This window comes from Bufo bufo, chromosome 1 (genome assembly GCF_905171765.1).
Source record: "Bufo bufo chromosome 1, aBufBuf1.1, whole genome shotgun sequence".
NCBI classification, from domain to species: Eukaryota; Metazoa; Chordata; class Amphibia; order Anura; family Bufonidae; genus Bufo; species Bufo bufo.
In genome coordinates, this window is record NC_053389.1 from 76,532,891 (window position 1) to 76,547,685 (window position 14,795).

Consider the following 14,795-nt stretch of genomic DNA (forward strand, 5'->3'; position numbering starts at 1 on the left):
TGGCAGTCTGATTGCTAATACCACGGCATGATACCACAAGTCATTTATTTAGAGCTGCAGCGATTTTAGGCATGACATCATAGACTTTACAACCGGCCTGCACTGCTTGACGTTGCAGATTGTGAACAATGCTGGGAGATGCATCTAGGAGTTAGTGGACTTAGTTTAAGTGTCACTTCAGCTCTGAACCCGGACATACCTCCATTTTCACCCAGGCAGCCCCCCTGATTCGAACTTCGGAGCAGTTCATGCTCTTCTTTGCCCTGCGCGATTTAGCATTTTCAGGAGTTCCGGTGACGAAGCGGGCTCTCCATGGGGCTGCCAGGAAGCCCGGTGACGTCATCGGCACTGATGGGCGGGCTTTAGTGCTGCCCTAGCCAGTAAAACGGTTAGGGCAGCGCTAAAGCACGCCCATCAGAGCCGGTGACGTCACCGAACACACTGCCGGGTGGAAGCTTCCGCCCGGCAGTGTGTTGTTGTAAACAAAAGAGCCCATGCCCTGCGCGATCTAGTATCAGGGGTGCTGCCTGGGTGAAAATATGGGTTTGTCACAACCCATTTAAAAGCTATAGTTATATTTTATACGTTCCTATACTGCCACCTGCAGGGCAACAATGGAAAGACACTCACCTGTCAGGAATGGTAGACTCGCACTGGTAGTACTTCTTGTTCAAGGCCCGAACACTCAGAGCATTCGGTCTCAGAGTCACCTCTTCCGCTGCGATCTTTTTCACACCCTCTTGGCTTCCTTCAGCCTCAAAACCATCAGATCTCATCCGGCTACTAACCGTAAACAAATCCAATTAGGAATTCATTCAGTTTATTCTTATTCATGATAGAGACATTAAAAGGGGTGCAGTACAGATCGAGAATGTCCGTAAGCAGTGGACAGGGCGTGACACTACTGGGGTCATTTATCAAGTCCTGCATCAGAATGGTCTCAATCTTACTCCAGGGAAGGGTTGGTGTAGGAAGTAGAGCAACATCTCAAGGCAATTTTACTCATTCTGGACTAAAGAACATTTATCCAACTGGTTTTGATAAAAAATGTTCAACAGTTTTTGTAATGCATGAGGTTAAAAACCAGTCTGTTTGAGCTGATGGCTCATGTGAAGCCTTATAAAATATATGGTGTCGCAGCACTCAGGGTATACCGGCCTTAATGTGGTGGTGCACGCGGTGTTGAACGTCAGTCCGTAGCGTCCCTCCAAGCAAATATCCAAAAATAGTAAAACCACAGCACTCTTGTCTCTTTAATCCCTTTATTTCATCAAATTCATGCGGTTTTACCATTTTTGGATATTCATGTGACGCCTTATCGCTGATCTCCTGACCTATTCATTTCAATCGGGCCGGAAAAGATGTGGACAGCACACCGTGTCTTGTCTGCATCCATAGTCCCGTTCCGCGGTCCCGCAAAAAAGATAGAGCTAGTCCTATTCTTGTCCGCAATTGTGGACAAGATTAGGCATTTCTACCATAGGGTACCTGTGTTTTGTGGATCCGCAATTTACGGACCGCAAAACACATACGGTTAATGTACCCTAAGTGAAGGGTCCTTCCATAATGAGGGTAACAACCTACCTGTTATCAGTAAACTCCTCCGGATACAGTTCCTTATAACCATTGTGATCCCATCTGTACAAGAGAGAGACGCAGTTACATTCCCATACAGACAAAAAAATTCCACTGAAAAAACTAAGATAAAAACATCCTGCACGATATGATATACAAATGTGCGGATGTCCCTGGCCATATTATTGAAGAAAATCACAGAAATAAGATAATAATGCACTTAGTAAAGTAGATGCAAGCATTATATATGGACAAAGTCCTCACTCTGATATGATAATATCTGAGACACTTAGTCAATATATTTTGATCAAAACACATCTGAGCCTGCCTACCAAGCGCCAAGGTGGTCTCAGGTCAGACGGGTCCTACGCTAAATCTACCTAAGCCATTGGGCTTCTATGTTCAGGAGCGCAGACCGCGCACATATGGTGTGCTGCTCCTAGTCACCTCCATGTGCATCAAGCAACCAATGCGAGGAGGAGTAAGCACACCCATATGTACCACCTAATAAAGGCGCTCTATTAGATAGGAAGGGCAAAAGTGCAGTGCAGACCCTTCCTATCCAATAGAGCGCCTTTATTAGGTGGTACATATGGGTGTGCTTGCTCCTCCTCCCATTGGTTGCTTGATGCACATGGAGGTGACTAGGAGCAGCACACCATATGTGCGGGGTCTGCGCTCCTGAACATAGAAGCCCAATGGCTTAGGTGGATTTAGCGTAGGACCCGTCTGACCTGAGACCACCTTGGCGCTTGGTAGGCAGGCTCAGATGTGTTTTGATCAAAATATATTGACTAAGTGTCTCAGATATTATCATATCCGAGTGAGGACTTTGTCCATATTTAATGCTTGCATCTACTTTACTAAGTGCATTATTATCTTATTTCTGTGGTTTTCTACATTCCCATACAGACAGGAATAATACATAAAATTGGAGCATGGTCACACTAAAGCTGAAAAGAAAGGAGAAGCTTAAAAATAACTGAGAGGCCCTATTACACTGCCGGATGTTCGGGCAGCGCATGCGCCAATAGATAATGACACATCCATCGGCGCTCGCTAGCACACAGGCCGATGAAAACTGAACGTGGGAAAAACAATCCCTGATTACAGCAGGAGACGCGCTGCCGATTTAATTGGGCATTTTCATCCTGATGAAAGATACCCATCAGTCGACAAACGGGCCAAGTAATGGGAACGATAATTGACCTGAAAACCGCGCAGTCTAATAGGGCCCTAACTCAGATGGATAAAATACATTGGGGGATATTTCTTATATCCCCGCGTTTTAATGGCTGTTCTTGATCCCTTCTGTGCAGCCAGAGAATGCGCCAAAGTTATGCTGAGGTTGGGTGAAAAACTAAAATCTATGGCAGCCTCCGATAAATGCGCGGGCCCTGATGCCCACAAAACGAATGATCAGTACAACAGTCGCACAAGAGGGAGGGGGGGGGGGGGTGAAGGGGGTTAGAGGGCATCAGATGTCTTGTAGGTGCACTAGTAGCCATTTCATGGAAATCCATGGCCAACATGAATCATCTCACCCCACAAAAAAAAAAGGTACCTTTTGAATCCATTTAAGATTTTTCTGAACAATCATAATGTTTCTAATAAATAGTTACAGACTACAAACCCTGGTCCTACTTCCTTCCAACTTCCTAAATGTATGTTATCAAGATGTGCGGGCAGATAAATGGGAATATGACCGCAGGACCTAACTATACAGGGTTTGTTTGGATCTGTAACCATGGTGACACGTAGGTCTGCATAAAAGCTGTAGACACAACAGATTATCAATTTTATTTTTGCATTGGAAAATTAAATTGTTGCAAAGCTGCATACAGTCTTCAAAAACTAGTTTTTGTGGGGGTTTTTCAAGTGCCAGCCGAGCAAAATCTCAGCCCCGTGCAGAAGACTTCCATGCACTGCTGCGATACAGGCATGCGCAGTGAGCGCTGGAAGCCGAGGTGTATACACCTCCGCTCACTGGCCTCATCGCGGCAGTGCATGGTCTACTGCTCCAGCACCACTGATGTCAGGACACCAAGGGGCGGTGTGGGAGAGGCAGAGGGGAGGTCTTGGAGAACGAGATGGGTGAGAGCGAGGAGATGACTCCCCTCAGGCAGAAGTACGTCCCGACATCTTCCTGAAGTACCTGGTCATGGATGTCAGAGACAAAGTTATTTTTTACATGAACAGAATACATTTGAGCACGGACAAAGAAGGTTAGGAATGACTGGAGGATGCACAGAAAGAATATTTAATCAGCTCTATAGGGGAGAGAACTGGCTTAGTTGCCATAGCAACCAATCAGATTCCACCTTTCATTTCTCCGAGCTCCTTTGGAAAATGTGAGGTGAAATCTGATCGGTTGCTATGGACAACTAAGTCAGTTTCCCTTTACACCATTTTTGATAAATTTCCCCCCGTGTGTCAATCCTGATGACAGGTTCCCTTTAAAGGCTATATACACCTTCAGGGTAACAATAATTTTTTTTTATAATTGCAGTTTACTCATTTTGGGCAAAAAATATTTTTTTTCTGTTGGTCTTTATTAAACACTTATTTAAGTCACATTCTTATCAGTAAGGTAAGATTTCAGCTATAATGAGTGTTTATAAGGTCACAGATAAGAAGCCGTCAGTTGAGCTGCTTGACGGAACAGAGTGAAAATTCAGATCCTGCTACTAGAGAAATTCAAGACTGCTCAAATTTTTTTTATAAAGACCAATTGAAAATAATATTTTAATTCAAAATAAAGACAACGCAATAATTAAAAAAAAAATTGCCCCCAAGATGTCCATAGCCTATAAATCATGAAAGCTCAACAGATGCGGCAAAAACGCCACGTGAGATGGAGCTGCTGCTGCTTTCTTTGTGCAGTACTGATGTAACCCCTATGACTGAACCAGGCTTAGTTCTGAAATAAGGCCGTAGCCATCAGTATCTATGACTGACCGGTTATGATCCGGTGAAGCGCGCCTCCGCTTTGTCCCACCGGTTTCTGTTTGCTTCTCTATTTCCCGAATCTTCCACATTTCGGTTTCCTCTTGGATCTGTCCACAGGAAACATAAAGGAGAATTTACATGTTTTTTTTTACATTATAAGATCTTGTACTTAGCTGTGGTCTCAGTGCTCCTATGTTAATGGGTGTGTAAGGTAAAAAGGGCAAACCAGGGAAGGCACAGACCGGGCACATTACTGCCACAGATGTAACAACCTGAAGACTCCTAAAGGGAAGACATGTGATGGAGATTACTCGATATGTCCTCAGGGTGTTACTGGGGAGTCTGGTCTGTCACAAATGATTAAAGGAGGATCTCCAGGCTTTTAATATTGATGATCTATCCTCAGATCAGCTGTATAAAGGGAAGGTGCGCGCAGTGTGCACGTGCCCTCTCCTGTCTCTCTTCCTGCTGCTCCCCCTATGTCTATGGCAAAGCAGCAGCGAGCAGGAAGAGAGACGGCACGTGCACACTGCGCGCACCTTCCCTTTATACAGCTGATCGGCGGGGGTACCAGGTGTCGGACCCCCGCCGATCTGATACTGATGACCTATCCTGAGCAGGGTTGATAAAAATCAATGATTTAAAAAAAAAAAAAGGATTTTTTTTTTTAATTTAAATCGGATTTTTTTTTTATATAAAATGCTTTTTGAGGAAAATATATTACCATCCAAAGGTTATTCCATCATGAAATAAAGATTAGTTTTTTAATTATGTAGAATAAGACTGTACGTAGACTCCTATATTGTTGAATGGATTAGGCAGTGGCTGAGGGACAGACAACAGAGGGTTGTAGTCAATGGAGTATATTCGGACCATGGTCTTGTTACCAGTGGGGTACCTCAGGGATCTGTTCTGGGACCCATATTGTTTAATATATATTTCAGAAGGCCTCGATGGTAAGGTGTGTCTTTTTTCTGATGACACAAAGATTTGTAACAGGGTTGATGTTCCTGGAGGGATACACCAAATGGAAAAGGATTTAGGAAAACTAGAGGAATGGTCAAAAATCTGGCAACTAAAATGTAATGTTGATAAGTGCAAGATAATGCACCTGGGGCATAAAAACCCAAGAGCAGAATATAAAATCAGTGATACAGTCCTAACCTCAGTATCTGAGGAAAGGGATTTAGGGGTCATTATTTCAGAAGACTTAAAGGTAGGCAGACAATGTCATAGAGCAGCATGAAATACTAGCAGAATGCTTGGGTGTATAGGGAGAGGCATTACCAGTAGAAAGAGGGAGGTGCTCATGCCGCTCTACAGAGCACTAGTGAGACCTCATTTGGAGTATTGTGCGCAGTACTGGAGACCATATCTCCAGAAGGATATTGATACTTTGGAGAGAGTTCAGAGAAGAGCTACTAAACTGGTACATGGATTGCAGGATAAAACTTACCAGGAAAGATTAAAGGACCTTAACATGTAAGAAAGATGAGACAGAGGGGATATGATAGAAACTTTTAAATACATAAAGGGAATCAACAAGGTAAAAGAGGAGAGAATATATAAAAGAAGAAAAACTGCTAAAAGAGGACACAGTTTTAAATTAGAGGGGCAAAGGTTTAAAAGTAATATCAGGAAGTGTTACTTTACTGAGAGAGTAGTGGATGCATGGAATAGCCTTCCTGCAGAAGTGGTAGCTGCAAATACAGTGAAGGAGTTTAAGCATGCATGGGATAGGCATAAGGCCATCCTTCATATAAGATAGGGCCGGGGGCTATCCATAGTACTCAGTATATTGGGCAGACTAGATGGGCCAAATGGTTCTTATCTGCCGACACATTCTATGTTTCTATATGTGTCATTTTTTTGGTAAATAAATTCCATTAATCCATTCACAATGTCATGCTCTTCCAGAGGTTTTTGTAAGATTATTGGGCAGTTTCTCTGCCTACAAGATATTATCACAGATGCTTGGTTTACTTTTGCAGTTCTCAAAACTGAATTTGACTCAGCAGAGATCACATGCCTCTTCTTCACAGCAAAAATGTTATAACATGAACAGAGTTGCGAAAAATATCTTAATCCTAACTTCTACAAACCTATGAATGCAGAATCAACCTACCGTAATCAAACTAATATGAAAAGTTGTTTAAATCTTCATCTACTTGCATATTATAAGTTATACCAGCAAGAATTAGTCTTTATGTAGAAAACTATGATTTAAATCAAGCCTTACTGACTAGTGATTTAAATCAAATCCACCCTGATCCTGAGGATAGGTCATCAATATTAAAAAAAACAGAGAACCCGTTTAATAAATGTGTCAGGGATTATGAAATAGGGATCGACCGATATAGATTTTTTAGAGCCGATACCGATAACCTGTGAACTTTCAGGCTGATAACTTATACCGATATTCTGTGCATTTTCATTTTAGAAATTATTTTTTTATAAAAAAAAAAATTCAGCTACGGCGTTCACCACATAGGAGATTTTTATATTTTAGTAGTTTGGACGTGGCAATATGTGATATGTTTATTTATTTATTTTATATGTAAAATTGGGAAAGGGGGTGATTTATACTTAATATTTTGGTGTTTTTTTTTTTACTTTTTATTTAATAAGCATTTCTCCCTTAGGGGCTAGAACCTGGGATCTTTTAATCCCATGTCCTATTCACCTTAATAGAGCTCTATTAGGCTACTTTCAAACTTGTGGCAGAGTGATCAGGCAAGCAGTTTCAACGCCGAATTCGGCAAAACGTATGCCAACTGATTGCATTTGTAAGACTGATCAGGGTCCTGATCAGTCTTAAAAATGCCTGATCAGTCAGAAAAATGCATTGAAATGCCGGATCCATCTTTCCGGTGTCATCCGGCAAAAACGGATCCGGCATTTATTTATTTTTTTCACCTTTCTTTCTGCGCATTTTGAATGCACTAATACATTCCTATGGAGAGAAAAAAATGCCGGATCCGGCATTCAGGCAAGTCTTCCGTTTTTTTGGGCCAGAGATAAAACCGTAGCATGCTGCCTGATCAGTCAAAAAGACTGAACTGATGCATCCTGAACGGATTAGGGTACTTTCACACTTGCGGCAGAGAGATCCGGCAAGCAGTTCCGTCGCCGGAACTGCCTGCCGGATCAGGCAAAACGTATGCCAACTGATAGCATTTGTAAGACTGATCAGGATCCTTATCAGTCTTAAAAATGCCTGATCAGTCGAAAAAATGCATTGAAATGCCGGATCCGTCTTCCCGGTGTCATCCGGCAAAAACGGATCCGGCATTTATTTCCCCCCCCCCAGTATTAAAATCATTGGTGGCAGTGACCATAGGGTCTCCTCCCCGCCTCTTCATTGGTGGCAGTGGCAGCTTCTGATCAGAGCCCCAGCTGTGTAATCCTGGGGCTCCAATCTGTTACCATGGCAGCCAAGGGTAAGGGCCGCCACTGCAGTCAATCAAACTGACCTCAGCGGTGATATGTCCCCAAGTGGCATGTCACTGCTGGGTCACATTACCACTGGAGCCAGTCATTGATCCCTTCCATTCAGACTGGAGAAGAGACACAGGGGGGCCGGAGCGGCAGGGAGGAGAGGGGGATAATGTTTTTATTGAAGGGTTACAGCTGGCTGGGCTTCAGAGGTCTGAAAAGTGCAGAGCGCTGAAAAAAACCCTTAAGAATAGGCCAGCAATACGTAAAGGGGATATGCCATGATTGATGTAAAAAATGAAAATCGGACGTCATATAACACCTGACAGTCTCTTTCTAACAAAGCCAGAACCAGCCCTGTACCTCGCATGGATCCAGAGATCTCCCTATTCATTGCTCCAATTGCTCTGCTAGATTCTCTTCAGACTGGCAGCTCGGGGGGGCGCGTCCTTTCTCGGGGGGCGCGTCCTTTGTGCTGTAGCTCTCTCCCTGTAACTGTCACAGCTTCTAATAGTAGATATGGCTGGTGGCAGTTGAAGATTTATACTGAGCACGTGCGACCACCTCAGTGAGGAGGACAAGAAATAACGAAAAGAACAGCAGGTGGCGCCATACAGATACATTTTATTGAATAACTCAGTGGCTATGCTAGATTTCTAATTACAAGCAATTACAGAAGTGTTCAGATCCAGGTGCTGGTTTGAAAACTGTAGAATATTTGCTGTGGCACAACCCCGTCAATCTCAGTGTCTATGTCCAGGTGGGAGGACAGTTTTGAGGAGTGATCCTCTGATCTTTTAATAAATTTGCTTTTTGAGTGTCTTAATAAAGTTTCCCGCCTGGGACGTTACATTTCATAATAGGGATCGACCGATTAACGGAGTTACTAATATTATCGGCGATATTCAGGATTTTCAGAGTTATCGGCATCTAACCTTGCTGATAATGCGCTGGCTGCTGTCAGCGCGCCAAATTCCCTCAGCAGCACAGGGGAGAAGGAGTCACTCTCTCCCTCCCTCCCTCCTGTGCCACGCTGCCAATGATGAGAGACAGGAGGAGGAGGAGGAGGGGCTGGCGCACTGCGCCACCAATGATAATTAACGCCTAATACAAATACAGGAGGCGGTGCCCAGCCTATATGACAGGAAGCTGCGATCAGCGGCAGTTAACCCTTCAGGTGCCGCACCTGAGGGGTTAACTGCTGCCGCTGATCGCAGCTCCCTGTCAGAGGCCGGGTGGCGGCTATGTGATTCTGCGCCGACACACTCGCCTCCTGTATTAAACGTTAATTATCATTGGTGGTGCAGTGCACCCTCCCCAGTATTAAAAACATTGGTGGCACAGTGCGCCCTCCCTCCCCCCCAGTATTAAAATCATTGGTGGCAGTGACCATAGGGTTTCCTCCCCGCCTCTTCATTGGTGGCAGTGGCAGCTTCTAATCAGAGCTCCAGCTGTGTAATCCTGGGGCTCCAATCTGTTACCATGGCAGCCAGGACGCTACTAAAGCCCTGTCTGCCATAGGCCTCTTTCACACTTGCGTTGTTGGGATCCGGCATGCACTTCCGTTGCCGGAGGTGCCTGCCGGATCCGTAACAACGCAAGTGTACTGAAAGCATTTGAAGACGGAACCGTCTTCCAAATGCTTTCAGTGTTACTATGGCACCCAGGACGCTATTAAAGTCCTGGTTGCCATAGTAGTAGTGGGGAGCGGGGGAGCGGTATACTTACAGTCCGTGCGGCTCCCCGGGCGCTCCAGAATGACGTCAGAGCGCCCCATGCGCATGGATGACGTGATCCATGTGATCACGTGATCCATGCGCTTGGGGCGCCCTGACGTCACTCTGGAGCGCCCGGGGAGCCGCACGGACGGTAAGTATGCTGCTCCCCTGCTCCCCGCTACACTTACCATGGCTGTCAGGACTTTAGCGTCCCGGCAGCCATGGTAACCATTCAGAAAAAGCTAAATGTCGGCTCCGGCAATGCGCCGAAACGACGTTTAGCTTAAGGCCGGATCCGGATCAATGCCTTTCAATGGGCATTGATCCCGGATCCGGCCTTGCGGCAAGTCTTCAGGATTTTTGGCCGGAGCAAAAAGCGCAGCATGCTGCGGTATTTTCTCCGGCCAAAAAACGTTCCGTACCGGAACTGAAGACATCCTGATGCATCCTGAACGGATTACTCTCCATTCAGAATGCATTAGGATAATCCTGATCAGTATTCTTCCGGCATAGAGCCCCGCCGACGGAACTCTATGCCGGAAGACAATAACGCAAGTGTGAAAGAGCCCATAGTCAGCTACCTGCTGCTGTGTGCACAGGGCAGCAGGGAGAGTGTGAAGTCCTATTCACCCTAAGGCTACTTTCACACTTGCGATTTTCTTTTCCGGCACTGAGTTCTGTCACAATTGCTCTATACCGGAAAAGAACTGATCAGGCATATCCCCATGTATTCTGAATGGAGAGTAATCCGTTCAGTTTGCATCAGGATGTCTTCAGTTCAGTCGTTTTGACTGATCAGACAAAAGAGAAAAACGCAGCATGCTACGGTTTTATCTCCGGCGAAAAAAACTGAAGACTTGCCTGAATGCCGGCATTTTTTCCCATAGGAATGTATTAGTGCCGGATCCGTCCTTCCGGTATGCGCATGCGCAGACTGAAAAAAAGGAGAAAAAAAATAAATGCCGGATCCGTTTTTGCCGGATGACACCGGAAAGACGGATCCGGCATTTCAATGCATTTTTTCGACTAATCAGGCATTTTTAAGACTGATAAGGATCCTGATCAGTCTTACTAATGCCATCAGTTGGCATACGTTTTGCCTGATCCGGCAGGCAGTTCCGGCGACGGAACTGCTTGCCGGATCTCTCTGCCGCAAGTGTGAAAGTACCCTAATCCGTTCAGGATGCATTCTAGGGACCTAGGACGGAGCAAGTGAGGATGTTTTAGTTTTTTTTTTGGGGAAAACCCCAGATGAATCATCAATTTTTGATTGACAGAGTTCCAACTCCCGGCACCGCTGCCGATCAGCTGTTGGCAGGGGCTCTGGTGCCAGAACTATACAGCTATGTCGACTGTGTAGTGGCCGGGCCTGGTTACTGTAGTGCTGCTCCCATTAGTACTCATGTTCCAGAGTACTCCTTTACAAAGGGTTATCCCATGATTAATGTAAAAAATTAATGTCCGATATAATATAGCACAGGACACGCTCTAACAAAGCTAGACCCAGCCCTGTACCTCACATGGATCCAGAGATCTCCACATTCATTGCTCTGCTAGATTTATATCAAGTTCATAGCTTAGGGGGAGTGTCCTTTCTGCTGCAGCTGGTGGCAGTTGGAGGATGAAACTGAGCATGTGCTCTCACCTCAGTAAGCAGGACAGAAAATTAGAGGAAAAGCAAACAGCAGGTGGCGCCATACAGATAGATTTCAGTGAATAAAACTCAGTGGCTATAATACATTTTTTATTACATGCAACTACAAAAGTGTTCGGATCCAGGTGCTGGTTGGAAAACTGCAGTATATTTTTTGCGGAACAACCCCTTTACGGCTGCGATTTATTGTTGCACTACTGATTGAATTTAAGGTTTAGGCCACAACTGCAATCCAAAAGGAATACACTACCCTGTGATGGCCAACCTCCGGCACTCCGGCTGTGGTAAAACTACAACTCCCAAGATGCACACTTGCTTGACTCTTCTCAGAACTCCATAGAAATGAATGGAGCATGCTGGGAGTCGTAGTTTCACCACAGCTGGAGTGCCGGAGGTTAGCCGCCTAGACCGTATGCTGTCTCATGCACTGCAGCCATCACTGAAAGGGGTTGTGCCAGGTTTTGAAGTTACCTCCTATCCACAGGATGGAGGATAACTAACCTCTGAGACCCCCCCCCCCCACTATCCCGAGCACAGGGGTCCCATTCCCCAGATCTGACGGAGCAGCAGGTCAGGGATCAGTCTTGTCGCTCCATTCGTTCTCCATGGGATGTCTGGAGATTGCTAAGCATAGAGCTCGGCTACTTCCGGTGGTCCCATAGAGAATCAATAGAGCGGCAGTGTGCATGCCTGACCTGCCCCTCCATCAGATCGGGGGGAAAGGTCCCTTATTCTCAGGATTGGTGGAGGTCCAGGCAAGTTGTACCCCTGGAAATCAGTTAAGTATCCCCTATCCTCTGGATCGGGGATAACGTCAGAACTTAGCACAAGCCCTTTAATAGTTAAACTGATGATCTATCCTCTGGATTGATCATCAGCATCTGACCGGCGGCCTTCTCACCGTTTACCGCAGGCCCAGTGGCGTCACGACTAGTATCACTGGCCTGGGCGCGGCTAAGCTCCATTCAAGTTGATACTAGTCGTGACGTCACTGGGCCGGCGGTAAACAGTGAGAAGGCCGCGGCCCTGCTGGAGCGCCGCTGCCTTCTCAAACAGCTGATCGGCGGGGGTCCCGGGTGTCGGACCCCCACCGGTCAGATGCTGATGATCTATCCAGAGGATAGATCATCAGTTTAAACAAACTATACAAACACTATACAAATAAATTGCAGTGTAACGCAGGCCAAACTGTTCACGTCAGCCCGTATTACAGCTTTCGAAGATCCCTGACTGGTGGATGTTAAAATATTAAATTTTAACAATGTAATAAAAAAGGTATAATTTAGCAATTTCCACTATCATTTTCTGTGAAAAACAAGACAGGTGAAATAATAGAGATATAAAGGAGGCATAGGATTAAAGGAAACTTAAATGGAAACGCAGTTTAATCTGCAGCAGCATGTCATAGAGCCGGAGCAGCCGAGCGCACCGATACATAGCGGTCATTTATTAACACCCCTTGCACTGGTGCTGGCCTCTACATAACTAAGGCGCTGGCCTAAACCCATTGCTGGTGTAGATTTAGATAATGATCTACGCCTAAAACAGGCGCAGAACATGATAAATGAGACTGGCCACCCATCCCAAGTAGGGTTGTTGTGGGTATCGAAATTTCGATACCCAATCTATACTTTTGTCCTGGTATCGATACGATACCGGGATTTCCATTTTTTCGATACTGGGCTGCGCTGCTGCACAGTCTAGTATCTCTGAACATGAGCGCGCTGCTGTCGGCGCGCTCATGTTATCTCAGCAGCACGGGGAGAAGGAAGCCGTCCTCCCTCCGCCCTGTGCTGCTGCTGCCGCCACTGCAACCAATGAGAAGAGAGGGGCGGGCGCACTGCGCCAGCCCCTCATAGGACTTTTCCGACACAGAGCGGCGCCCAGAGATGTCCCAGCACTTACTATTAGTCCTGGGCGCCACTCCGTTCACCCGCTGTACCCCATTACTGTCTCCTCTCCTGCTCCATATGCCAATTACTATCAGAGCAATGGGGAGGAGACATCAGGTTCTCTAGTGGGCGTTCCTTCTTCCTGCGCTGCGAATGGACAGCACTACAGACAGGGAGAAGGAACGCCCACTAGAGAAGCTGATGTCTCCTCCCCATTGCTCCGATAGTAATTAGCATATGGAGCAGGAGAGGAGACAGCAATGGGGCACTGCAGGCGAACGGAGCGGCGCCCAGGAATAATAGTAAGTGCTGGGACATCACTGGGCGCCGCTCCGTGTAGCCTAATACTTAGTCTGGACTCATATAAAGAAGAAGTATTTAACACATAATACAGGAGGCGGGTGCCGGCAGCAGAATTGCATTGCCGGCACCCTGCCCCTGACAGGGAGCTGCGATCAGCGGCAGTTAACCCCTCAGGTGCGGCACCTGAGGGGTTAACTGCCGCTGATCTGCCAGTACCCGCCTCCTGTATTAAGGAGTAATTATCATTGGTGGTGCAGTGTGCCCTCCCCAACCCTCAACCCCCCATCCCATTAAAATCATTGGTGGCACATTGCGCCGGCCCCTCTCAACCCCCCAGTATTAAAATCATTGGTGGCAGTGGCCACAGGGTCCTCTCCCCTCCCCCTCATTGGTGGTGCAGTGGCAGCTTCTGATCGGAGTCCCAGCTAAAAAAAATAAAATAAAATAAAAATTAAATAATAATAATAATAATAATAATAATAATAATAATTTTTTAAAAAAAACACCAGACGATGACGTCTTCTATTTCGGTGATGTCATTGGCGCAGGCGCACTGAGGTCGTTCTGAGGAGACGAGCCTCCTCATCTCAGAGCGCCTGCGCCGAATGAACACAGGCGCGCGATTTTTGAAATGCCGACAGGGCTGGCCGGAGGAGGAGATCCCGGCTGGCCCTGTCAATCAACACGACGAGGGGGCGGTTTTCTGCAGCAGCTACCAGCAAGTAGACCTAATTTACATATTATAAAACTTCGTTTTTGGAAGAAACTGCTGGATCAAAGTAAGTAACACCATTATACACTGCTCAAAAAAATAAAGGGAACACTTAAACAACACAATGTAACTCCAAGTCAATCACACTTCTGTGAAATCAAACTGTCCACTTAGGAAGCAACACTGAGTGACAATCAATTTCACATGCTGTTGTGCAAATGGGATAGACAACAGGTGGAAATTATAGGCAATTAGCAAGACACCCCCAATAAAGGAGTGGTTCTGCAGGTAGTGACCTGACCACTTCTCAGTTCCTATGCTTCCTGGCTGATGTTTTGGTCACTTTTGAATGCTGGCGGTGCTTTCACTCTAGTGGTAGCATAAGACGGAGTCTACAACCCACACAAGTGGCTTAGGTAGTGCAGCTTATCCAGGATGGCACATCAATGCGAGCTGTGGCAAGAAGGTTTGCTGTGTCTGTCAGCATAGTGTCCAGAGCATGGAGGCGCTACCAGGAGACAGGCCAGTACATCAGGAGACGTGGAGGAGGCCGTAGG

At 46.0% G+C, this 14,795-nt stretch overlaps 1 protein-coding gene across 3 annotated transcripts in view; it reads right to left on the minus strand.

Annotated features, from left to right (window-relative positions):
* Positions 1-14,795, minus strand: part of NKAPD1 (NKAP domain containing 1) — a 30,205-nt gene that overhangs the window by 5,829 nt on the left and 9,581 nt on the right. For 2 of the 3 annotated variants that reach the window (XM_040426321.1, XM_040426304.1), the window contains 3 exons: positions 4,534-4,631; positions 1,585-1,638; positions 631-783 (listed from right to left, as the gene is read on the minus strand). In XM_040426321.1, the coding sequence (XP_040282255.1) occupies positions 631-783; positions 1,585-1,638; positions 4,534-4,613 (287 nt within the window). In that variant the 5' untranslated portion in view covers positions 4,614-4,631. The remainder of the gene's footprint in view (positions 1-630; positions 784-1,584; positions 1,639-4,533; positions 4,632-14,795) is intronic. The other variant, XM_040426313.1, reaches the window with a different exon arrangement.